The sequence below is a fragment of the Podarcis raffonei genome, chromosome Z (assembly GCF_027172205.1).
Source record: "Podarcis raffonei isolate rPodRaf1 chromosome Z, rPodRaf1.pri, whole genome shotgun sequence".
Taxonomy (NCBI): Eukaryota; Metazoa; Chordata; class Lepidosauria; order Squamata; family Lacertidae; genus Podarcis; species Podarcis raffonei.
The window spans coordinates 4,484,692-4,510,116 of NC_070621.1; the positions used below are offsets into that span (position 1 = coordinate 4,484,692).

Genomic DNA, 25,425 nt, shown 5'->3' on the forward strand with positions numbered 1-25,425 from the left:
GTTCACATTACAAAATCCCACCCGAGTTCAGGTACACCATCCCGGGCTTCGGTTGTGTACCACCCCTCCCCACTCCCAAATCTCTCTCTCCCTAAAGCATAGGGAGTGGGGATGGGAGGCCTTCAACCCTCCAGATGGAATCAAACTCTCGATCAGCCCAGGGTAGGGATATCTGAAGTTGTAGTTCAGTAATATAAAGACAGCCAGATGCTCCACCTGTGACGTAGAGCCATGTTCTTCAACCTTAGGTCCCCAAATGTTGTTGAACTACAACTCCCATAATCCCTGACCATGGGTGAAAGCTGGCTGGGGCAGATGGGAGCTGCAATCCAGCATTGTTGGGGCCCCAAGGCTGAAGAACTCTTGATTCAAAGTCTCCCTACAGCTCACACAGGAAACCTGTGGCTCTCTAGATACTGCTAGACTACAAGTCCCATCATCCTTGCTGCCTGGGGCTGATGAGAGCTGGGCTCCAGCAAGTCCCCCATTCCTACTCCACAGAGACAGAGAAATAAGGGAGGCTGGCAGAGATGAGCTCCTACTCAAATATTTTCACCAGCAGACCAAAGAAAAAGGCACATAGAAGCTGTCAATCTGTAGTTTATGGCTGCTAAGGGAATGAAGTGGTAAGGAATGAAATGGGGCAAGGGGTCATCTGGACTCCAGCCACCTCCTTTCATAGCCCACTCTAGAATGAAAGTTTACATGCCTGTTTGTCTCCTTCTTTCAAAGGAAGAAATCTCACTGCAAATTAGTTTTCTGTTGGGATGGGTAACACAAGATCCCCTTAATTTTTCTGTGATTATGTTTTCAGAAGCCCAGCAGTCTTCAACTGGAGATATACCACTTCAGAGTCTAGGTGGGGGCTTGCTTGACCTCCAACCCCCATTGTACACAGAAGAAAGTTTTCCCTCGTGATGTGCTGCTTTTCTAGGTATACAGTTTGGAGAGTGGTAGCAGGTTACCAAGCTAACCAACTTAATTTCCCAGAAGTGTCTATCCGTATACATGTGTGTATGGGGAAATTTGTGCCAATTTCCATCATGGGCCTGTGCAAAAGTCCTTTAAGTATCTGACCACACACCCTTCCTCTATGCCACCATGCCATGCTATAGCACAAGCAGTGCTATTTTTATAGAAAAAGAGGTGCCGGAACTCAACATGTTCTCTTAGAATGGCAATGGTGCCCACTGAGAGGTGCTGGAACTGAGTTCTGGTAAGTTCTGGCTGGGGAAAAAAAGTCCTGATATCAAGTAACCACAGAAAAATCACAGGGGTTTCTTGCCCTGGGGTGAAGCAGCTTTCCTTGCAGAAGCAGAAATATGGCATTCAGAGGATGCATCTGCAAACTAAATAGGGATGGGAAAATCTGCCACTTTTGCTTCTCTTGGGTTCTCATTCCCTGCCTCTACCACATTGCAAATTCATTTTCACATCATATCAGTTTGCAAGTTTTAAAATTAAAGCCCCCATCAAAAATTCATCAGCATTTTAGTGCAAATTTATCCCAATACACACATTTTGTATGCAGTTTCCCCTAATTACGTATTTTTACAAAGTGATTTATTGGGTTACATTTCAAAGGATGAAGAGAGATTCCCAGTTATCAGCAGCACCTCTCCTGTCATTGATGAGTAACATCAGCCAATCGTTTCAGAGCATTATAAAGTGTTGGTCTTCACTAAAGATGGTTATCTCAAACAATAGGTAGAAAGCATGTTATAACCATCCACTGCCACATGTTGCAAGTCAAGCACTTTAAGTTCTTATGTTCAACCTTCCATGTGACAAGTTATTTTGACTAATATTTGTGTTTATATTTGCAACAGACAGGTGCTGTTATCCTGCATTATAGGGTGAAACTCTAGCTGCATTTTCAAAGCAGGCTCTGGGTTTTTAAAAGATCATGACCCAGCCTTAGCTTTTCTCTGACATTCCACTAAATTACTAGGATCAGAGAATGTCCCCTTTGCAGCCTCATTTTACATGCCACTCATCCAGAGAAAATAAGATCTCCTTCTCTGGATACTCTGCAGTGGGATAAACATGCAGTTTCCTGCCCTTAATCAACCTCTGAACATAACATGAGAGCTTTTCCTGTTAAAGAAGAAGAAGGGGGGAAGGGGGTAAAAGATAAAAAAAAAAACATCTCAGCTCATGAAAGTGAACTTTACTTTGGAGAGAAGGTTAGGGAGCCAAACATAATGTCCTTGAAATTTCCTCCAACGAGGCTCCGTCCACGAAAACAGGATAACACCACTTCCGCTGTCACAACCCCAGAGATGAAATCGGAGATGAAGCAGGCGAGAGGAGGGGGACTAGAGAGGCTCACGTGGGGAGGCAAAGAGGGGGCTCCTCTGCATGGATCTGAGGCAAGATTGAGTGGGAAGGGGGAGAGGCATCAGGAACGGGAGATTCACTGGTGGTGGGGAAGTGGGGAAAGAGTGAGAGAGGAGGGAGCTGTGGGGAAGGGGGAGGGTGGGGGTGGAGACCAACAGGTGCTCTTGCCTGCGCTTTTACTTCAGGGTATCCAGGTGAGTGCAGACCTGTTGGAACACTTCGTCCACTGAGCCTTCGGCATTAAGCTGAGGAGAGAAGGGAGATGCATTTAGCAATTTGGGGCAGCCAAAGCCTTGCTGCTAGTACAAAACACTATCATCACACTTTGAGCAAAACCTTAACATCCCCCCCCCCACCGCACAGCTGACAGCATCACCAGCAATTCTAAGCCATTCTACTATGCACCCACCTTAATTTTGTGATGGTAAAAATTGTTTTAAACTGTTCTCAGTATTGCTTTTTAATGTTGCAACCTGCCTTGGGACCTTAGGGTGGAGGGCAGGTATATAATAAAGCAGAGCCCACCAACCCACTTTGATTTTATTTATTTTTTGCATCCTAGTCATGGCAAGAACCCCATAAAAATAAAACCACTTGATGCATTTGTATAGACTACAAGGAGAAAACACCTGTGCCCCCTCCAGATGTTGCTGGACGCTGACTCCCAGCAACCCCCACTGCCATGGCCAATGTGCAGAGATGATAGGAACTGGAGTCCAACAATATCTGGAGGTGCTCCATCCCTGGCCCAGAGAATTGTAGGAAGGGGTGTTTTGCCAGTGCACAGGACAGCATGTGTGCATCACTAAGTCTCCAATACAGATTCATGTGCAACGTCTGTGTGTGTGCCCAAAAAGCAAAGGAAGCCAGTAACCAGGTGGGTCCATAAGAAAAGATCCAAAACCCACCGTCCGACAATACCTCTATCAGGGCCATCATTAAAAAGTCCCAAAACAGCAAGCAAGTGTTCATGTCCTCCAGAACAATTCATAAGGCTAGATTTTACACAGTGAAAGGCGGGGAGGTGACAGACAAAGAAAACTATTAAAAAATTAAATAAGGGAAATTGTCAGGGTGTCACAAGCAGGGCTTGTCCTCCCCTCCCCATCAAGGAGACAGGTGGTCAGTTTCACTTGTCTAAGCAGCCTCTCTACGTCCTCAGAGGTAACAGGTTGAAGTTGATCCCATACAACCTAACTAGATAGAGCTCTGGCACTTTCCCACCCTGACCCTGCTACCATGATGCAGTCTACCTCTTTCCAAATCTGAGCGATTTTATCTGCAAAAAACTTCGCAAAATCATTGCAAGAGATCTTGGGGTCCTCACCAGGCCCCAATGGTGGAGGTGGTTCTGTTAGATTGCAAACCACCTGAAAAAATCTGCTGCTGCTGTTTCCTGCAGATGCCACAGAGGCAGCAAAGAAGGTCCTCTTTGTGTCACTATCACCACTTGGTAGGCTCAACGTTGAGCTTTAACCAGTGTCTATTCCAATTGAGAATGAGTTTTCTGCCACAGGCGCTCTAGCTGTCTCAGCAATTGTTTCATTGTCCTCAGCTTCAGGGGAAACCACGGGGCTGTTCGGGCTCCATGCAATCGCTGGTTAACTCCGCATTCCAGCAGACCACCAGGGAATCAGCTAAAAAGCCATCAACATGGGATAATACATCCCATATTGCTCTCTGGAAGCCATTTGGATCCATTAAGTAGTGGGGGAGGACCATTTGAATCGGTCCCACCTCCCTGCAGAAGGGGTTACAGAGAAGGCTAGTTGTACCAGGTAGTGCTCCTGGTGTATCCAGGAGAACATTTGTCACGGCACAAAGCAACTCAGGAAGGGAATCCTTGGTGCAGCCAGTGGTGGAGCTTCATGCTCCAGCACCGGAGGGGGGGGCGGAGAGCAGGCAGGGGAGGGGCTGACATGTATCCCGGGGGCGTGGCGTGCCGCCTGCAGGGGCGTGGCACATGTCCTGGGGGTGTAGTGCGCCGCCTTCGGGGGCGTGGCACCCAGCGCAGGCGGGGAGGCAGCCATGATGGCACCTCATCAGGATTGCGCTGCCGGGGGTGGTGCGCTCCCCCCGCACTCCTCTTCCTCTGCCAGTGGGTGCAGCAGGGAGGTAGGTCCACCAATAGGAATGCTGTACTGCACCTATTGGCAAATTTCTAGACATGCACTCAGAAAACTGGGTCTCCCTAATAGGACACCTGATGATAACTAATGACTTCCTAAAAATCTCTGCAACCCCACCCCACCCCCGCTCACATGCCCTGGGCTGCTGTGCATAAGAAAAATCTGGTAGTCAAGAAGGAGCAAGAGCACCTGCCAGGTCAACTTCTCCATCCATGATCAAATTATGGATGGCAGTGGTCTTATGAATCTTTGACCTGGCATTGCACAGCAGCACCTTAAGCTCATGCGGGACACCCTTGTTGATACCTGTATCCTTCTGGTCAGGACCAGACCTGGAGGCAGGGATACTCTTCAGATAATGACTAAACTTGGGCAGTGGGGCTGCGCTTCCTCTGAACAGTATGGTACTAGTTGAAGAAGTCCAGATTTTGTCCTTGCTTTTTAAAATTTAAAGTTTCTAGTCCTTAATCACGCAAAAGTAAGCTTCAACACTTGCAATGGTTTATGGGTGTCTCAGAAGCCAGAGGACACTCTGCCTCTTAGCAGAATTTCCAGTGGCCAAAGGTTGACTGCCATGCTCTTTGCTTTTGTCCATGAAAACCAGAAGCAGAATTAAATAAATGGATCCATGTTACCTTGATTTGCATGATTTATACAGGTTGCAGCTTTGGGGTTAGGGAGGTGCATATGTGCAGAATTTCCATTATTATTATTATTATTATTATTATTACTTTTTAGTAGAGAGCAAGCATAAGCCCTGGCTTCATGCTGCCCATGTGTCCTGGGTACGTAGTAAAAAAAAGATATGCCACTCAAGAGATCTGGATGCTGGATCAGCCCACAGGCCCCTCTGGTCTATCATCCTGTTCTGACAGTGGCCAACAAAATCCCAAGAAGTCAGGGCCAGAGTGCAACAGTGCTCTTCCCTCCTCCGACTCCCATCAACTCGTGTTCAGAGGCATACTGCCTCTGTAGCTGTGGAAAGCCTTATTCCCCATGAATTTGTCTAAACCTCTTGTAAAGCCATCTTTCCAAAACTCTTTTTAAAGCTAAGTTTCTCACTACTTCTCTCTCTCTCTCTCTCTCTCTCTCTCTCTCTCTCACACACACACACACACACACACACAGACTTTTTAAAGTAGCATCGGAGGACTCTAATTTTGACCAGAGTAGCAGCTTGAAAGGATATCTAGCCCCTTTAGGAATTTTTTTTTTTTTTGGAGATTTTACCAGGACTTGTATACGGCTGGAAAAGAAGACTGAGAAAAAAATTGAGGAATATCTAAGGCAGAATAAACTACCAAAGATTCCAAAAGAAAAGAAGGATCAGTTGAACACACCAATTGCAATGATGGAGGTTCAATCAGCAAAAGGACATTCCAAATTAGGCAAATCGCCCAGATGAACTTACAGCGAAATATTATAAAAAACTAAAAGTTCAGCTTGCATTACCATTGAAGGATGTTGATGATATATCATAATAAGATAATATATATAATATAATGAATAAAGGAAAACTACCAAATTCATAGAAAGATGCCTACATTTCATTAATTCCAAAACAAGACACTGAACAATGATTATAAACTTTTTGCCAATCTAATCTATTAGCAAATAGATTAAAAGATGTACTAAAAGACATTATTCATAATGATCAAGCGGGTTTTCTTCCTGGTCAACAAATGAAAGATAATATGAAGAATATAATAGACATAAGAGAATATTTGGATACCAGGAATGATGTTTATTGATGCAGAAAAGGCCTTTGACAACATTTTATGGAATTTTATGGGGGGAAACTTAGAGATGATGGATGTAGGGCAATCCTTCCTACATCTAGGAGCTATATACTCTGAACAGAAAGCCATGCTGATTGTTAATAATGTTATAACTGAAAAATGTGAAATTACAAAGGGAACGAGCCAGGGATGTTCTCTGTCACCTTTATTATTTATTACTGTTTTAGAAGTTCTGGTGAGAGCTATTAGATCAGATGAAGGTGTAAAAGGAATCAGGGTGGGGCAGAAAGAATATAAATTGAAAGCTTTTATAGACGATTTAGTAAGAACAGTAAAGGTAAAGGTATAGGTACCCCTGCCCGTACGGGCCAGTCTTGACAGACTCTAGGGTTGTGCGCCCATCTCACTCAAGAGGCCGGGGGCCAGCGCTGTCCGGAGACACTTCCAGGTCACGTGGCCAGCGTGACAAAGCTGCATCTGGCGAGCCAGCGCAGCACACGGAAACGCCGTTTACCTTCCCGCCAGTAAGCGGTCCCTATTTATCTACTTGCACTTTGACATGCTTTTGTACTGCTAGGTTGGCAGGCGCTGGGACCGAGCAACGGGAGCGCACCCCGCCGCGGGGATTCGAACCGCCGACCTTTTGATCGGCAAGCCCTAGGCACTGAGGCTTTTACCCACAGCACCACCCGCGTCCCAGTAAGAACAGTAGAATATCCTTTATCCAGTGTACCAAAAGCACTGGAAATAATTCAGGAATTTGGACACGTAGCTGGTTTCAGACTTAATAAAGTAAAAACGAAAATGTTGATCAAAAAATATGACTGTACAATTGAAAGAAAGGCTTCAAGAGATCGCAGAAATAAATCCCAAAGACCAAATATTTAGGGGTATGGTTAAGTGCCAAAATTATATATTTAAGGACAATTACATACCTGTGTGGAAAGAAATAAAGAGGGATTTGGAGGTGTGGGGAAGGATGAAATTATCATTTTGGGGAAGGATTTCTGCTGTGAAAATAAATGTGCTACCGAAAATGTTGTTTTTATTTCAATCAATCCCTGTGGTGAGCAGGCTGGGACACTTCAGGGAATGGCAAAAAGTAGTATCTAGATTTATCTGGAAAGGGAAGAAGCCAAGAATAAAATGTAAGTTTTATATATATATAACTTAAATATAAGAGGTGGCTTCTCCCTGCCAGATCTTATATTATGAGGTTTTCTGTCTTTGCTTGCTACAGGATTGGATATTGTTGAAAAATATGAATTTACTAGATCTGGAAAGTTATGACAACAGATTTGGGTGGCATGCATATTTATGGTATGAGAAAGTAAAAGTACGCAAAGGATTCCTGAACCACATAATAAGAAAGGTATGGAATAGATATAAAAATTTACTGGAACGGAAAACACCTTGGTGGCTCTCACCCTTGTGATTTCAGTTAAAAAGGTTAAATATGAAAAGAAATTGGGCCACCTCTAGGGATTTGTTAATAGAGGCAGAAGACCAGTTAAAACTGGGAAAAAATTGAAGACGTAAAAGAATTTATGACGTATTAGTTACAATACCACCAGGTAAATGGTATTTTTAAGACAGATAAAAGAAATGGGTTTGATACAATAAGATCAAAGGTTTGAAATAGACCTGTTGCACAATAACGTGAAAGTATTATCAAAAATGTACAAATTATTGTTGGAATAGCATACAAAGGATGAGGAAGTTAAAGCTGTAATGATACATTGGGCTAGGGATTTTGGGTATAATATTGAAAAGAAATCTTGGGAGAAGCAATGGAGAGAAGAAATCAACTTCCCTGCATGCTGTTCGTTGAAAGAAAATTATATGAAAATGATTTATCGTTGGTACCTTACACCAAGTAAAATTGCAAAGATATATAAAGTGAGTTTAAAATTATGTTGGATATGTAAGGAGAAGGAAGGTACTTTTTACCATGTGTGGTGGGCTTGTAATAAGGTAAAGACGTTCTGGGAGATGATTTACAATGAATTAAAGTAAATGTTTAAAAAGACATTTGTTAAAAAATGAGAGGCCTTTTTGTCAGGTATAGTAGGTGAAGAGATACCTAGAGAAAATAAATGACTATTTATGTATACAACAACACCAGCGAGAGTATTGCTAGCCCACAATTGGAAAAAAGAAGAGGTACCATCGAAAGAAGAATGGCAGACGAAACTGATGAACTATGCGGAGATGGTGAAATTGACAGGAAAGATCCGAAACCAGGAAGATCAAGTATTTGAAAAATACTGGAATAAATTTTTACACCATCTAAAGGACCACTGTAAACATTTAAAGTCACTGGCAGGAATGTTAAGATGCTCATAATGTGAAATTTACTATATGGTCTTTCTTAAAGGAACAATTAGTAGTTGGATAATTTAAAAGGATGAAGATAATTTTGTATTATAAGAACCCATGGAGGGAGGGAGGGAAGTCTGATGGTTCAAAGGAACCTTTTATTTATTTTTATTTTTGGATATGTGAAATGGTTAATGTAAAGATATATAGAAATGTGAAAACTAATAAAAAATTAATTAAAAAAAAGAAAAAGAAAGGATATTTAAGCCCTCGCCTTGCATTGCTTTCCTCAAGCCTTCTAAATATTCAAAGTAGTAATATAAAGGTAAAGGTACCCCTGCCCGTTCGGGCCAGTCTTGACAGACTCTAGGGTTGTGCGCTCATCTCACTCTAGAGGCCGGGAGCCAGCGCTGTCCACAGACACTTCCGGGTCACGTGGCCAGCGTGACAAAGCTGCTCTGGTGAGCCAGCACCAGCGCAGCACACGGAAACGCCGTTTACCTTCCCGCTATAAAGCGGTACCTATTTATCTACTTGCACGTTTACAAAAAAACCCAGAAGCCTTCCTATTAGGTATAGTAGGTAGAGAAATATATAAGTAGGATAAAACACTGTTCTTATATGCAACAACTGCAGTGAGTATGTTATTAGCCCAAAGATTGAAAGAGGAAGATTTACCAATGAAAGAAGAGTGGCAGATGAAATTACTGGACTATGCCAAATTGGCGAAAGTGACGGGAAAATTTTGGAACCATAAGGATCAGACTTTTTTGAAAGACTGGAATAAATTTATGTTATATTTGAAAGACAATGGTAAAGAACTAACATTGCTAGTAGGGTTACTGGAAGTTTTGCAAGGTTAAAATGATTATGATTTAAGAAATATAGGAAAATGCAGTATATAGAGAACAGGTTTGAAAGCCATCGGTCAGGGAGGAGGGAAGTCACGGGCTTATGAAGCAAAATGTTTTATTTATCTATCTTTGTTTATATGGTGTCATGCATGAAAATATTTCTAAAACCAATGAAAAATATTTTTTAAAAAATATTCAAGGTGTTCTTATGTCACATTCAACAGTCATGGCTTCCTCCAAGGAATTCTGGGAAGTGTAGTTTGTTAACAGTGCAGGGGATTTCCAGCTCTGTGGCTAACAACCCTCAGCCTCCAAAACAAACGACACTCCCCTTGATTTTTGGGCATAAGCCATGTTTTGAACCTGGCTTCTCGCTAAACTTGCCTGTTTGCATTTTACTTCATTCTTGTTGCTTTCTGTATAAAGCAACTAACAAATGTAATAAATAACACTAGCAAGAAGTCTGACATCTCCTTGAGCTGCTCTTCTCAGGGAGGATTCCAGCACAAGGCACCAAACGCAACCACAGCTCTCTGTGCCAAAGTGCTATGAATCTTGGGAGTTACCTTCCTCCCCGCCCAAGCACAGCTTCCTCTTTTCTATGTCCACTTCTGCCCCTAAATCCTCACACTGTCTCCATCAGCCTGGCGCCCCCTCTTCCGTCCTGTGGGGCCTGTGGATTACTCACTGCCTTGCTATGCCAAGCATCTGGAGGCCTGGTAGACACTTCCTTTGGAGTTACGAATGAAGCCAGGACATCTTCAAGAGACACAGTGAGGCATCCCATGTTGTGACTGAACTCCCCCTCGCCCTCACTTTAAAATGAACCAGAACCTGACCGCCCCCTGCTGAAAGGAAGGGCTCCTCCAGAAAACCCGTTTATCCAGCATCCATCCTGATTGGCTTGCACAAAGCTTGCTCTATAGTTAGACAGAAAAAACCCTTTCCATTGTTCATTCAGGATTATTTGTGCTCATGATGGCATCTGGCTTTCAATGCTGTTTGTACCTGCAGACATTTTGGGGTGCACATGCTGCTTTGTTTCCATACTGTAAACATCCTGCAACTTCCTGCTGAAATCCTGTAACTTTTCATAGCACAAATGGTCCAGTTCATTATTATTTTTTGTCCCACTTTTGTCGTGCTGTAGGGCAAGGGAGCCAGGTTCAAATCATGCAGCCACCTTGGGGAAAGCGTTGCAGGACCACTGACAAAGCAAAATGATGTGAGGACTGCCTAATATAAACCCGCTTGAATTCCCCCTCACAAAATACTGACAGTCTAGAGCAGGGATAGGCAAACTCCAGCCCTCCAGATGTTTGGGACTACAATTCCCATCATCCCTGACCACTGGTCCTGTTAGCTAGGGATGGTGGGAATTGTAGTCCCAAACATCTGGAGGGCGAGAGTTTGCCTATGCCTGCTCTAGAGGTTTACTAAGCCTAAGTAAGTGCAAACTGGGGCCCAGTTCAGGGGTTCCATATACCCATACCACCTCCATTCCCTCTAAAAGCTGCAACCTGCAAAAATGATGCAAATCAAGCCAGCCTGCATCCATTTTATTTAATTCTAGCTTCTGTCTTTCATGGGAAAGGGGAGTATTGTGGAACATGGAAGCTCCCACCCTCCCTACCCCCGGCTACTGGAAATCCTGTTCCAGGGAAAGCAAATTGGTGGCCAAGTTGCCCAAAGAGAGACAGAGAGAAATAGAGAGAAGCTCTGCTGTTTCTGAGCTAAAAAAAAAAAAGAGAGAGAGAGAGAAAAAGACGCCATTGCAGCTCATGGTGCCTCCTCAAGCTGGAACTGTTGAACAAACAAATCATCCCACCCCCAGAAAAATTATTTGGACAAACCAAGTTCATCACCCACAAGTAGAGTGGCCAACTTGGAGAAGTGGTGGCCATTTTGCAGCACTTGCTCTCCTGCATCCTATGTCCTTGGGAGCGGAGGGAGACAGATGGGACGTACCTTACGGACAATGCCCCTTTTCTCGTAGAAGGCAATGACAGGTTCAGTGGCCTTGTAGTACGTCTCCAGCCGCTTCTTGATTGTCTCCTCGTTGTCGTCGACTCGTCCGCTCGTCTCCCCGCGCTTCAGCAGGCGCTTCACCATTGTTTCCTTGCCAGCGTCCACGTAGAGCAGCAATGTTGGGGGTGCGATCTGAGCAGGGAGGCAATATGGAGGGGTCAGGGAGTTTGGGGATGGGGGAGAGGAAGAGAAAGAGAAGAAGGAAATGCTAACTGCGCCGGCCTAAATTCTCCAGTCCCAGCAGCACAGCAGCTAAGCAACATCTGGAAGGCCACAGGCTCCACAAGGCCTGGTCTAACTCAAAGTTCAGTACATGGTTCTCTACCCTCATTTAATCCTCACAACAACTTTGTAAGGTAGGTTGGGATGAGAGGCAATGACTGGCCCAAGTTCACCCCATGAGTTTCATGGCTGAGTGGGAATTTGAACCCTGGTCTTTCAGGTCACAGTCCACAACACTGGAAATGGCTGGAGATTCAATCTGGGAGCTCCACCTGGGGAGAGTGGGCTTGGACACCAAGCTACTAATCACCTTGTCCAGGTTTTTTCAATCTGTGCTCAAGTCTTATCTGCCCAGGCTTCTAGGAATGTAGAATAAACCAGCAGTTATTTGCCAAGCTTAGGCCAGGCTAGGGGAACAATGCTGCCATCTTGTGCTGTCTCAGGGAATCCCAGGCAGGAAACGCTCAAAAGAATACTGCTTCCAAACCATCACCACTGATGCACAAGCGGGAAGCTCACTTTCCCCGAATACACACACCACTGTACACACTCTTGGGCTGGAAAACTGCATTGCAACGCCTGGAAAAGTTCAAAAATTGAAGGATAGCTGCATTTCAGTTTGCATGTCATTTCAGAAAGTGCAAACCACGTAGGTTCAAATCAAAATCCGTAGCAAATATCTCCCCACACCATTCCTCTTCATAATCCTGAATGTTTAGGGTTCCAACCAGAATAAAGGTTCTCTCTTTCCATCCACCCCACTCTGGTTGGGTCAATCATCCTCCGGTTCAGCCCTTCCCAAACTCATCCCACCCACTCCACTCTTACCTTCTTCTCGAACTCCTCGCCCTGCTTCACTTCCCGGGGGTAGCCGTCAATCAGGTAACCCTTGGAGGTGTCTGCCTTGGCCACCATGGCGTCCCTCAGCATGTCCAGGACGGTGTCCTGTGAGCAGAGAAGGGAAATGCCATGAAGTTAACACCACAGGAGCACTCTGCAAACTCTGGGGGCCTTTGATCAGGAGACCTAGAGGTGCCCCAGCAGTGGCTGGAACCTGGCAAAGCAGGAGGGCAACAGTAGGTGACGCCAGAGTCAATGGCCTCTGAGGTCCCTTCCAACTTTATGATTCTGTGATTCATTTCAGATCCATACAGACTTCCTTTTAGAAGACATCTGAAAACATCCCTGTATCAGGAAGTGTTTAAAGTTTGATGCTATATCATGTTTTTATATGCGTTGGAAGCTGCCCAGAGTGGCTGGGTAGGGCATGAATGTTTGGATAATTTGTATGGATGAATAAGAATCAATTATGTTACTGTATAACCTGATACCTGCTCTGGAGGTGGTGGTGGTGGAGGCGAATGTTATGTTATGGGGAATGTTATGTTATGGGTTTGTTATTACATATGTGTATATAACACAATAAAAACTATTTAATTAGAAAAGAAAGGTGGAAGACTGGTAGAGGGAAGATCTTAACTAGGTAGAAAAAAAGGGAGAGCCAAGTCATGAAGAGGAGGCTGACCAAGATGATCAAGGGTCTGGAAACCAAGCCTTATGAGGAACGGTTGAGGAAATTGGGTATGTTTAGCCTGGTAAAGAGGAGACTGAGAAGAGATAGGATAGCCATCTTCAAATATCTAACGCGCTGTGACATGGAAGATGAAGGAAGCTTGCTTTCTCCTGCTCTGGAGGGTAGGACCCAAACCAAGGGCTTCAAGTTTCAAGAAAGGAGATTGTGGACTCTCCTTCTTTGGAGGTTTTTAAGCAGAGGGATGCTTTAGTGGAGATCACTGCAGAGGGTTGGAAGAGAACGTTGGTGTCCCTTCCAACTCTACAATTCTAAGAAGAGCATTGAAGGCAGAACAAACCCCATTTATTCCCACCATAAACTCACCAGTGGGACTAACTCTCCCTTCTCCATGATGGCCGACAGTTTCTTCCCCCTGTCTGAGCCAGAGCTGACCTCTGCTCTCAGGAGGTCGCCAGTGGATAGGTGGGTGTAACCATACTTCTGAACAATCCTCTCGCACTGTGTCCCCTTTCCTGAGCCAGGCCCACCTGCAACACAACACAAGACATTTCTGCCACACAGTCTAGGAAGAGAAATGGCTGAGGGAGGGAGTGGTAGATCATGAAACCTTCTCAGGCAGTGGCGCCTGGTACCCACTGGGACGGATGAGGTGGAGGGAATGGCAGGTGCAGCCAGAGACAACAAGAGGCAGAACCAACGAATTATATACCCCCCCATCCTCCTCCCTGCTTCTCTTTTTCCAATCTTTTGCCACATGGCCACACCAGTTTGCAAAAAAAAAAAAAAAAGAACCTCATGAAAATTCATCAGCATTATGTGAATTTCTCCTCATAAACATATTTTTGTATGCAAATTTTCAAAACAAACGCAATTTTGCAAAGCAGTGCCCCCTAGCATAATGCAAATATATATGTCACTTTTACTAATATACACAATTTAATGGACGCTTCCCCCCCCACACCCAGAGTGTATGTGCATTTTTGTAACACATTACTTGGCAGGAGAACTGCATTGCAAAACTTGAATAAGAATGAGTTTTAAAGCTCTGCTGTGTTTTGTTTCGTGCTACTGTTTCTGAAAGTGTGGGTTAGGCAGGTTCACCTTTAAATGCAAACTCCCCTACCCCTACTCCAACTGTGACTGCCTACTGGGGAGAGGTAGGCTGAGGATCCCTGGAAAGATTGAAGCCTGAACAGCTGGGGGGGGCACCAGGAATCCTATGCTTGTTATTGCTTTTACTCTTCCTTGGGATTTTAACATGCCCCAGATCAGGGGTCAACAGACTTTTACAGCAGGGGGCTGGTCCACTGTTCCTCAGACCTCGTGGGGGGCCAGACTATATTTGGGGTAGAGAATGAACAAATTCCTATGCCCCACAAATAACCCAGAGATGCATTTTAAATAAAAGCACACATTCTACTCATGTAAAAACACCAGGCAGGCCCCACAAATAACCCAGAGATGCATTTTAAATAAAAGGACACTTTCTACTCATGTAAAAACACGCTGGACCGTCTGCAGGCGGGATTTAGAAGGCGATTGGGCCGGATATGGCCCCCGGGCCTTAATTTGCCTATCCATGCCCCAGATCCTTCCTTAACATACCCCAGCCAACCCTTCAGTGGTAAGTTCCTCACTTTTATTAATGGTCCTGCTCCTGTTTGTTTGGAAATCTATGAGCTGGATGAGAGAGATCTATTTCTGCATCAGGCTGACCAGCAACTTCTCCTATACTTACCAACTACAAAGATGATCTTGTGGTTTTTCAATTTTTCTGGGAGGGGGAAAAGAAGGAACAAGACAACGTTAAGCTCTGGGAGGGAAGCACTTGTGGACATTTACCAGATGCCCGCCCAGGGAGAGATATTCAGCAGAAAGCAAGTGCTGATTCACACACACACACACACACACACACACACACACACACACACGTGCTATTGCTGCTGCTCTCCACCCCAGCCCCTTGCCAAATGGAAGGCATTCAGCCTTTGCTTTTGGGCAAAGTGAACACAAGCCAGCTTTCAAAGGATTTCAGACAAGCCCTAAGGCCATCAGATGCAAAGATTGCTGCCTTCCCTCCCAGGATTACCTTTTCCAGCTTTAACTATGGGATCTTCCACACAGGAGCACTGGGCACCCATCTTCCCTGCAAAACTGGTAGCTCCTTTTTGCTGCTTTGATTCCCGTCCTGTCCTTCCTCCTTGTTCCCGCCCCCCAGAAAGCCTCTCTTTTCCTGCTTAGTACATTTTTTGTCCATGAGCCTCTGGGCACCCTGCCCTCCACAGCTGGGGCTGGGCTGGGCTTAGGCTGGGCTTTTTAGGGAGGCCTGGTGGCTCAGAGTCCAACACAGGTTGCCATGGAGACCGTTGCTAAGGGCCAGTAGATGCCAGAGCTCAATTGTTTCATGCAGCATCTGCAGGGGACCAATAATCCAATACGGGTGGAGGACTCCAGATGTGCTCCTTTTTGCAAACAGAGCCTGGATCCAGCCCAGGAGGACACAGAGTCATAGAATCATAGAGTCATAGGATCATAGAGTTTGAAGGGACCTCATGCACTGCTCCATGTTACTGTAAGATGATCTGTTGCTTTGAGCGCCTCTCCTCAGCACAATTCAAATTTGACTCTTGAGAGAAGCTGGAGGAATCTTGAACTCGTTTGAAAAATTTATCAGATGTATTCCAGTTACAGGAAGAGGAAGCAACTTGAAGTGAGGCAAAATAAAATCCAGAAAGATGGGGAGAGTGGATTCTTTATAGTCTAAACCCCCAGCAGCACTAGCTGTGGGAAGCTTGTTTCGGGTAGTAGAAAACAGAACTTTTACAACAGAAACCAACACAAGAAGGACCTACTGCATTCACAGCTCACTAAAGTACCAGTTACAGTGCACAAGTCTTAAAATCTGAATATAATTTAAATCTAAATGGAGGAGGCCGTCTTACTATGAATCTTTTTCAACTCCAATCTGCACTCAGAATCCAAGAGAGGCTCTTGCCAAAATTAGTAATAATGTAAGATGGTGTGAGACTGAGCAAAGAGAATTGGAGAAACTCCCCCTCAAGGGCAGGTTTCGATGGTTAGGGGCTTGCGTGCTTGTTTGTTTTGTTGCATTTATATCCCTCCTTTCCTCCAAGGAGCTCCAGGTGGCATACAAAGTTCTAATTTCACCTCACAACAACCCGGCAAGGTAGGATAGGTTGAGAGTACCGTGACTGGCCCAAGGCGACCCAGTGAGCGGGGATTTGAACCCAGGTCTCCCAGGTCCTAGTCATACCTGCTATACCACACTAGTAAGAGTGAGGCATGATAGAGCTATACAGAATTGCTCGTGGTGCAGAGAGCTTCTTCTCCCTCTCTCATAATGCCAGAACCCTGTGAAGTCAACTCAGTGAAGCTGAAAGGTGGGTGATACAGGCCTCCCTCCATCATTACAGAATTATAGAATCGTAGGGGTGGAAGGGAACACCAAGGGTCATCTAGTCCAACCCTCTGCAATGAAGGAATCGCACCTAGACGCAGCATGCTTCTGAAAACCAGCTTGTTGGGGAACCAGAGCAAGAATAGGGCTTCCCAGATGCATCAGGTTGTCCACCGTGGAAAACAAGACGCTATTCTGATGTTCTAATTTTTATGCTGTCTTTCCTCCAAAGAACTCAGGGCAGCGTACACGGTTTTTCCTCTGTCCTCCTAGTGTATCATCACAACAGCCCTCTGAGGTAGGTCCAGACTTAGAGAGAATGACTAGCCTCTGTGAGTTTTTTTGGCTCAGTGGGGATTTGAACTTGCGTCTCTGTAGCCCTAAAGCCCAGAATAAAAAAAAAACCAAAAAGCAAAGTTAATAATTAATAACATATCACATAACTTTGAGATAACTAAAGGTACTAGGCAGGGATGCCCTTTGTCTCCCTTGCTATTTATTACAGTCCTAGAGGTCTTGAATAAGAAGCTAAGAGAATCATCAGAAGTCAGAGGCATTAAGGTGGGACGAAAAGAATTTAAGTTAAGAGCCTTCGCAGATGATCTAGTCTTAACGTTGGAAGAACCAAGACAAAGTGTGAAAGAGGCAATAAAAAGAATGGAAGAGTTTGGGAAGGTATCAGGGTTTAAACTTAACAAAAACAAGACGAAAATGCTAGCAAAAAATTTGAAGAAAGAAGAGATGGAAGAATTACAAATAGACTCAGGAATCGCGATAGCTAAAAAAAAATAATATTTAGGAATTTGGATGACAACAAAAAATATAAACCTGTACAAGGACAACTATGAGGTGGCATGGAAAGAAATTAAGAAAGATAGGGATATATGGAGTAGACTAAAATTGTCATTATTAGGCAGAATCTCTGTGATAAAAATGAATATATTACCTAGACTGTTATTTTTATTTCAAGCAATACCAGTGGTAAAAGGGATAAGACAATTTAAGGATTGGCAAAAAAACTTAGCAAAGTTTGTCTGGCAGGGGAAAAGGCCAAGGATAAAAATGAAGATACTAGTAGATAAGAAAGAGAGAGGAGGTTTTGGTTTACCAGACCTGACTTTATATTATGAAGCTTCGTGCTTGGTATGGTTAAAAGACTGGCTGACCTTAGAAAACACTGACCTATTAGATTTAGAGGGCCATGATAATAGATATGGTTGGCATTCGTACCTATGGTATAATAAAGTAAAGGTACATAAAGGTTTTCTAAACCATGTGATTAGGAAATCTTTATATGAAGTATGGGATCAGAATAAAAACCTCCTGGAAAGAAAGACACCATGGTGGATATCACCAATTGAGGTGCTGACAACAAAAAAAGTAAACATGGAAGGGGAAAGAGTAACATATGAGGATATTACTAGGAAAACAGCCCAAGGGATAAAGCTCAAACCATACGACCAAATTGAAAAGATGTTAACAGGGGGCTGCAATACCATCAGATCAGTGATTTATTAAAGGAAGACAAAAAGAGAAATGGGTTCGAAGATAAAAAATCGAAATTCCAAATCGAGTTAATAGACTGTAAAGATAAAATTTTATCAAGAATGTATAGCTTATTGCTAGAATGGTATACAAAAGATGAAGAAGTAAAGGAATCAATGATAAAATGGGCAATTGATATTGGGCATAACATTGGATGCGTGGAAAAGATTATGGAAGGAGGGTTTGAGATTCACAGGATGCATGGCTTTAAAGGAAAACTTGCTAAAAATGATGTATAGATGGCATTTGACGCCAGTAAAATTAGCTAAAATGTATAGGAAAAAAGAAAGAAAGTGTTGGAAATGTAAAAAAGGCAGATGGGGACTATTTCCATATGTGGTGGACCTGCGATAAGGTAAAAAAATTTTGGGAAGCAATTTATAATGAACTCAAAAAAATATTTAGATATACTTTCCCCAAAAGACCGGAAGCGTGTCTATTAGGCTTAATAGGAACAGAAATTAAAATAGAAGATCAAAATTTGTTCATGTATGCTACAGCTGCCGCGAGGACCCTTCTGGCCCAAAGATGGAAAGTACAAGATATACCAACTATACAGGAGTGGCAGGCGAAGTTGACAGAATATGCAGAACTTGCCAAACTGTCAGGGAGGATCCGGGACCAGGGAGATCAAAGATACCAAAATAACTGGAGTAAATTTATTGAATATTTAAAGAAGAATTGTAAAGAGGTCAAGACACTAGCAGGATTGACATAATACCTCCAATGTATAATAGTACTAATTTGAGAATGATGTGTGTGATGGAAAGATGATAAATATACCAGTTGTGGGGAGGGAGGGGGGTCGTGACTCGGCAGAGTCAAAGGGAATGTATGGTACTATTACAATTTGTTGGAAAAGAATATGTAAGGAAAACAATAAAAATTCACTTGGGGAAAAAAACAGAATATCCACGATGTCACGCTGGATGTAGCCAATGCTATTTTTCCTAGAAAAAGAGGTGCCAGAACTCACCTCCCTTGTTCTCTTAGAATGGCAATGGTGCTCACTGAGAGGTGCCGGAACTGAGTTCCCCTGAGCTGCTGCTGGAAAAAAAGCCCCTTTAAAAGGGTAACCTTGCCCGCAGACAGACCCAACTCCTTACTTAAAATGCATTGGTGCAGAGGATATTTTTGGCTCACATACACCCTTTTTAGGGCTGGAGCAGGAGGAGTGAGAACTCCTGAGCCCAGTCCTTTCGTAAGCCTCAGGTCTCAGATGTGAAGAAAGAATGAAAAAGAGTGCTTCGGGGCATGTAAAGTAAGAATTTTCTCCCATAACTGAAGGACAATTGTCATGATTGCACTTACCCAGCCATGGGCATAATCAAATAAATAAATAAAAAATACTTAACTAAAACTAGAAATTGTAGAAAGATTTTGATTAATTTTTCTGAGCACTTGGGGTCAAATGAAAGTAATTTAAAACAATTGATGTTGAGACATTTCATTCCAAATCTGCTAGACTGAGCCAGACAGAAGATGATGACAGGGGGGGTGTCCTGCCCCGACCCCAATAAATCCTGGTTATGCCCATGTACCCAGCCGTTAATTTCCACATTACAGTGGTACCTCGCAAGATGAAATTAATTCGTTCCGCGAGTTTTTTCTTCTTGCGAGTTTTTTGTCTTGCGAAGCACGGTTTCCCATAGGAATGCATTGAAAATCAATTAATGCATTCCTATGGAAACCGCTTGCGGGGCTGGCGGTGCGGAGAAGGGCTTTTCTCCCCACCGCAAGCCTTCAGGACAGGTCCGGGAACAGAGGGGAAGGTGCGCTGCGCTTCTCCTCTGTTCCCGGAGCTTGCGGGGCTTGCGGTGAGGAGAAGGGCTTTTCTCCCCACCGCCAGCCTTCGGAGCAGCCTTCCAAAGGCTGGCGGGGGGGAGAAGGTCTCTCCGCCCCACCGCCAGCCTTCGGAGGAGGTCCGAGGACAGTGGGGAAGACGCGCTGCACTTCCCCGCTGTCCCCGGAGATTTCCCTATGGGCTTTCGTCTTGCGAAGGAAGCCCATAGGGAAATTCGTCTGGCGAAGCACCTCGAAAAATGGAAAACTCTTTCTTCTTGCGAGTTTTCCGTCTTGTGAGGCATTCGTCTTGCGAGGTACCACTGTACCAAAATGTGGAGTCATCAAGGTTCAGGAATCTGTTCTTTTTATCATCATCTGTTCATATTTTCTGTGCTTTTTTTAATAATAAAAAAATGCATGTGGAATTGTGAGAAAGGTATTATTTCTAGTCTGCAGCTCTTGCTGGCATCAACAGTGTCCAACCTGCTGCCTGACCTGGATGTACAAATCTGCCTCTATGCACAGAATTACTGTAGTCTGGATTTGTGTTTTAGAAGCACAACGCGGCAAGGTCTCAGACTGTTGGCATTTGGGGCACCAGGCCACAAATCCACAGGAGGATGGGATTTTGCATGTCCCTTGCTGGGCTTGCGTCAAATTTCAAACTACTGAAAGTTCAATCTGAATTTAATTTAATTTACCGTATTTTTTGCACCATAACACTCACTTTTTTCCTCCTAAAAAGTAAGGGGAAATGTCTGTGCATGTTATGGAGGGAATGCCTACGGGTGGCATGCCTACGGATTTTCCTCCTCTAAAAACTACGTGCGTGTTATGGTCGGGTGCGTGTTATAGAACGAAAAATACGGTAATTTAATTTATTCCTTTATATGGCATCCTTCCTCCTGAAGGAACCTATGGCAGCAATAACAACATAATGAAGAATTTTCTAGAAACACTTAAGAAACAACCACATTCCTTCAAGCCAATGATTTCAGAGTACAGGAATTGTTTTATATTCCTCCTGAAGTCAGTAATGGTTTTTGTGAGGGTGCAGGCAGTTTCACCCCCATCTCTTGCATTTTAGGGCAGTGGTGGAGAAGCTCAGGCTCAGGGCGAATTGTGGCCCTCCAGGCTTACTTATCTGGCCCTCAGAACTTCCCAGGCCACGTCCTTCACTGGCCCTACTTTTGCCTGCCTGGGATGTGTCCCAAATCTCTGATTGCGCCCATTCCTTGCCTGGGCAGAAGTTAGAGAAGGAGGTGGGGTGAGGGAGTCTAGAAACTAGACTCTGGCCCCGTCCACTGTTTGCACGTGGCCCTTGGAAGGTTGCACTGGAGGTCCGAGGACACTGACAGCGAAGCAGCAGAGCTAAAAATAAAGAGGGTTGGTTTTGGAGCAGTCCACAGCTCAGGGCATCATCAGCAAGCAGCAGGGCGAGGTCTCCTTTAATTACAGCTTTCTAGAATTACAACTGCCTACTTGGGGACATGTGCGGCTTGGGGAAATCTTTTGATGTGCCTGAACCAGAGATGTTTATGTTCTGGTTTCCGTACTGCAGACCGACCTAAAATGCAGAAGGGGTGTTCCAAGGAAAGCCACGTTTGCAGCTAAGAAAGGACAAAGTTGTCTGATTATCATGGTCTGTTGTAGATTATGGGCATGCTGATCCCCATGGGCCAGTCATTCCCAGTGCAGGATAGTGCCCCTTGGGACTGGTGGAGCGGAAGGCAGGGAAACCAACAGTAGGTGGTGCCAGAGCCAATGGCAGGCAGACCCCACTAGTTCTAATTTTGCTCCCATCCTCCTCCCTGTTGATATATACAAAGGAAACACTGAGGGGGGAGAGGTCAGTGAGCACCACCCCCTGGACTGGTTACAAAAGGAAGATGAGCAGCTGAGGACCAGTTGAGTTCAATACGGCAGGGGCCTTCTTGTCCCAACGGACCACCCCCCGCTGACCTTACTCCTCCTCTAGCACAAGAGGGAGAAATAAACAAGGCAATTTACCAGCCATGCTTTGCTTGCCCCTAATGAGCTACGAGCCAGTGGCAAACCATAGTTTTAAGGCTTGCTAGCAGCACTGGCTTGTCAGGTAGGAGCAAACCTTGACGCTGCGTTTGGACATTGTGGGAAGCCAAACTTAACTGTGGCTTCCTGGGTTGCTTCTCTGACATGCAGCAGAGGAGAAGCACACTAGGTGTGGTTGGGCAGCCGAGACCAGCACACCAGCAACCAGCAGCCCTTGCTCATCATGACATGTGGACATGGCTGGCAGTGGCTGCAGCTCAGAACAGAGCAGCTGCTTTTCCTATGGAGGGTCCTCAGTACAATCTCTGTTTAAGAGGATCTCAGGTGCAAAGGCCAGGAGAGAGCCTCTGCCCAAGAACTTATTTCTATAGAGAAACTTTCAGACCTGTGAGCCTCCTCCTGAAGTGGCAAAGCCCAGACACAGACTGACCACCTCAGGAAAACCAGTCAGACCCACACTTTCTGGGCACAGGACAAGTGGAAGTGTGGGTGAGACACTGCTTTCCTCTTGTCCCGTGTGGTTTAGCCTTTGCCCTTCTGCTTTCCCCCAGGATACCTGCTCCTTATTGCTAAATAAAAGCAAATGTCAATCTGGAGAAAACCCAATAGACATTTGCACCAATTCTGTAGTAAAGATTTGAGTTTTTCTAGGGGAAAGCGGTGGGGAAAGCAGAACTGTGGATGAGCCCTAAGTTTGTGCAGTGAACTCACTTTTGTCAGCAAACCAGGTTCCCATTCATTCATTCATTCATTAAAAAACAGGCGGGCTAATACAGCCAATGGTATTTGAAGACACGACAAAAGCATGCAAAAACAATGCTACTCTCAGCCCACATGGTGCAGATCAGATGGCTGAGCTTGCAGAGACTAAGGCAGCAGTGGAGCAATCTGGCAGGCACAGACACCCCCTGGTTGTAGGAAAGAAGGCAGGCAAGCAGGTGGAGGCTGGCCGAGGGCAAGATGAGATGAGTAGGGTGGTGCCCCTTTCGCCTTGATGCACCAGCCTCCACTGACACTCACATAATGCAGCTAGAGTAATGCTGCAAGGCATGTACCTACTGGCAAGATGGAATACAGTGTATTTGGACTGTCAAAATGTGTCCTATCACTATTCAAATGACATGTAAGGCCAATCAGAAGGCATGAGAGTCGACTCCAGGTTTGAGGGGATCCCACAGCAAAGGGGACCCTTCTGTGGGGGGGGGGCACCAGAGCTGGCTGGCGTGTGGGAGGCAGAGTGTGGTAGCAGTGCAGCCCAAATGTGTCCACCACCAAATCCAATCCACCATTGGATTCCTGACAGTGCCTCTGATGTAACATCGCAATGGGATGTTGTGCAAAATTTACATCGCAGCTCTTGGTCACCTGGTGCTGTTTGCGGGTACCATGAAAGATGGGGTGGGGTGGGCATAACAGGTGTTGATGGGCTCCATTGGAGACCTGAAGCTGAGTCAGGCCAAAGGGGTCTCATGTAGTCCTACATCCTGTTCTCACGGGGGCCATCCAGATCCCCCTTCTGGGAAGCACTCAAGCAGCAACTCAAGTGCAATAGCATCCTCTCCACTTGTGATTCCCAGCAATTTGTGTTCAGAAGCTTACTGCCTCCAACAGTGGAGGGAAAACACAGGGACCATGGATAGATGTCATTACTAGCCTTATCCTCCATGAATTGCTCTAACCCCATCCAAGTTTTGCAGCCATTGCTACATCATCGTTCATGCGCTGCTTCCTTCTGTTTGTCCGGAAGAGCCCAACATTCAACTTCACTGGTTGGCCCTGAGTCCTAGCATTGTAAGAAAGCGAGAGAGAAACTCCCTCTCCCTCTCCACACTATGCGGAATCTTATGCACCTCTATCACGCCCCTCTTGCTCGCCTCAATCAAGCTGCAGTCCTCGTTCCTCAGTTGTTCCTCTTACTCTCCTCTCAACCCCTTTCTAAAACCAAGTTGGTGGACATAACGTCTTATAGCTGGACAGAGAGGGAGGTTGGATAAGAAGACCTGAAGGATAATAATAGAGCCCACTGGATCAGGCCAGTGGCCCACCTAGTGCAGCACCCTACTATCAGAGTGGCCAACAATGGGAAGCCCCCCAAAAAGGACCTGAACACAAGAGCACTCTCCTCCGCAGTTGCAATTGCCAGCAACTGGTATTCAGAGACCTAAACTCAGAGACCTACCCCTCAAATCCAGTTTGTGTGGGCTGGTCTGTGAATTGGGCCGAAAGAGCAATAAGGCAGAACAAGTCAGGCAAAGAGTAAGAGAATTCACTTACCAGCTGCCATCCTGAAAAATTCTGGGACAAAGAGTTCTTCTGCCTGGAATTAAAAATTTAAAATTAAAAAAGACAAAAACAAAGGGCTCAGTTAGGCTGAAGGCTGCAGAGCTTGGCAAAGGCCACCCCAAAAGCACTTGGTTGAGATCCTCTTTTGCAACTGAGGGGAGCAAAATTTCAGTCAGCTCCCAGCTTGGCCTAGTCTGCAAAACATCAAGATGCTGCTGCTTTGCTTCTTAACCTTTTCCCTTACTGAGCAACCTCCTTCACTCTTTCTCTGTTCTCCTGCGAGATAAATGGAGGGGAGGGAGGGAGAGAAGAAAGTACCACATCAACAGCACAGGTGGCTGGGCAGGGGGAACCTTTTTCATCCCAAGGGCCACACTTCTTTCTAGGCAACCTTCCAGGGGCCACGTGCCAGTGGTTGGCAAGGCCAGAGGCAAAACGAGCAGAGCAACTGATATCAATTTTACTTTTGGACGTAGGTTGGTTTCTGCACCCATCCATGCCTCCCTCCCTATCGTCCATCCAGAGGCACGACTGGAGTACAAAGACACCCTCCAGCCAGGCATGGCTGTTCCCAACGCTAAGCAGGGCCAGTGAGAGGTGTGGCTGGCAGAGACAGGGGATGCGATCCGGAAGAGCTACGAGGACCAGAAGTGAAGGACCACATTCATCCTTTGGGCCTGAGGTTCCTCACCCCTGTGGTGGGAGAAGAAGCTGTCCTATTACAGATTGCCTACACAAACACACTCATGGGACTTGGTGCGTCAACCCAAATAACCATTTGCTGGCTCTGCATCAGATGAGAGGCCAGAGCTGGAGAAGACAGTTGATGCCCCAGAGGTTCTTCTTGGGTCTCCAGCTGTTGTTGGACTACAACCACCACCATCCTTACTTAGCAGGACCAGTGGTCAGGGATGATGGGAGTTGTAGTCCAACAACCGCTGGAGACCCAAGTTTGAGAAACACTGCTCTGACACATGCCGTCTTCCACCCCACCAAAGATCCAGGACTAGAGATCCTAGCCTGGGACATGTGCAGACTTCCTGCCGCAGAGGAGCAAACCCAAAGCGGCATGTCTCCAACAACGGTGGCCAGCTTTGAAAGGCAAACAGGCAAGACACCCACCGGTCTGGTTGCAGCTTCTGAGAGAACACAACAGCCCTACACAAACATATCTAGGAGAAGCAGGGAAGGGGAAACG

The 25,425-nt window shown here is 45.3% G+C and overlaps 1 protein-coding gene across 5 annotated transcripts in view; it reads right to left on the reverse strand.

Annotated features, from left to right (window-relative positions):
• Positions 1-2,155: 2,155 nt before the first annotated feature.
• Positions 2,156-25,425, reverse strand: part of AK1 (adenylate kinase 1) — a 54,553-nt gene continuing 31,283 nt past the window's right edge. For 4 of the 5 annotated variants that reach the window (XM_053374016.1, XM_053374015.1, XM_053374018.1 and 1 more), the window contains 6 exons: positions 24,219-24,261; positions 14,904-14,939; positions 13,529-13,692; positions 12,460-12,576; positions 11,350-11,541; positions 2,156-2,585 (listed from right to left, as the gene is read on the reverse strand). In XM_053374016.1, the coding sequence (XP_053229991.1) occupies positions 2,517-2,585; positions 11,350-11,541; positions 12,460-12,576; positions 13,529-13,692; positions 14,904-14,939; positions 24,219-24,261 (621 nt within the window). In that variant the 3' untranslated portion in view covers positions 2,156-2,516. Of the gene's footprint in view, positions 2,586-11,349; positions 11,542-12,459; positions 12,577-13,528; positions 13,693-14,903; positions 14,940-15,254; positions 15,491-24,218; positions 24,262-25,425 lie in introns of those variants that run through there. The other variant, XM_053374017.1, reaches the window with a different exon arrangement.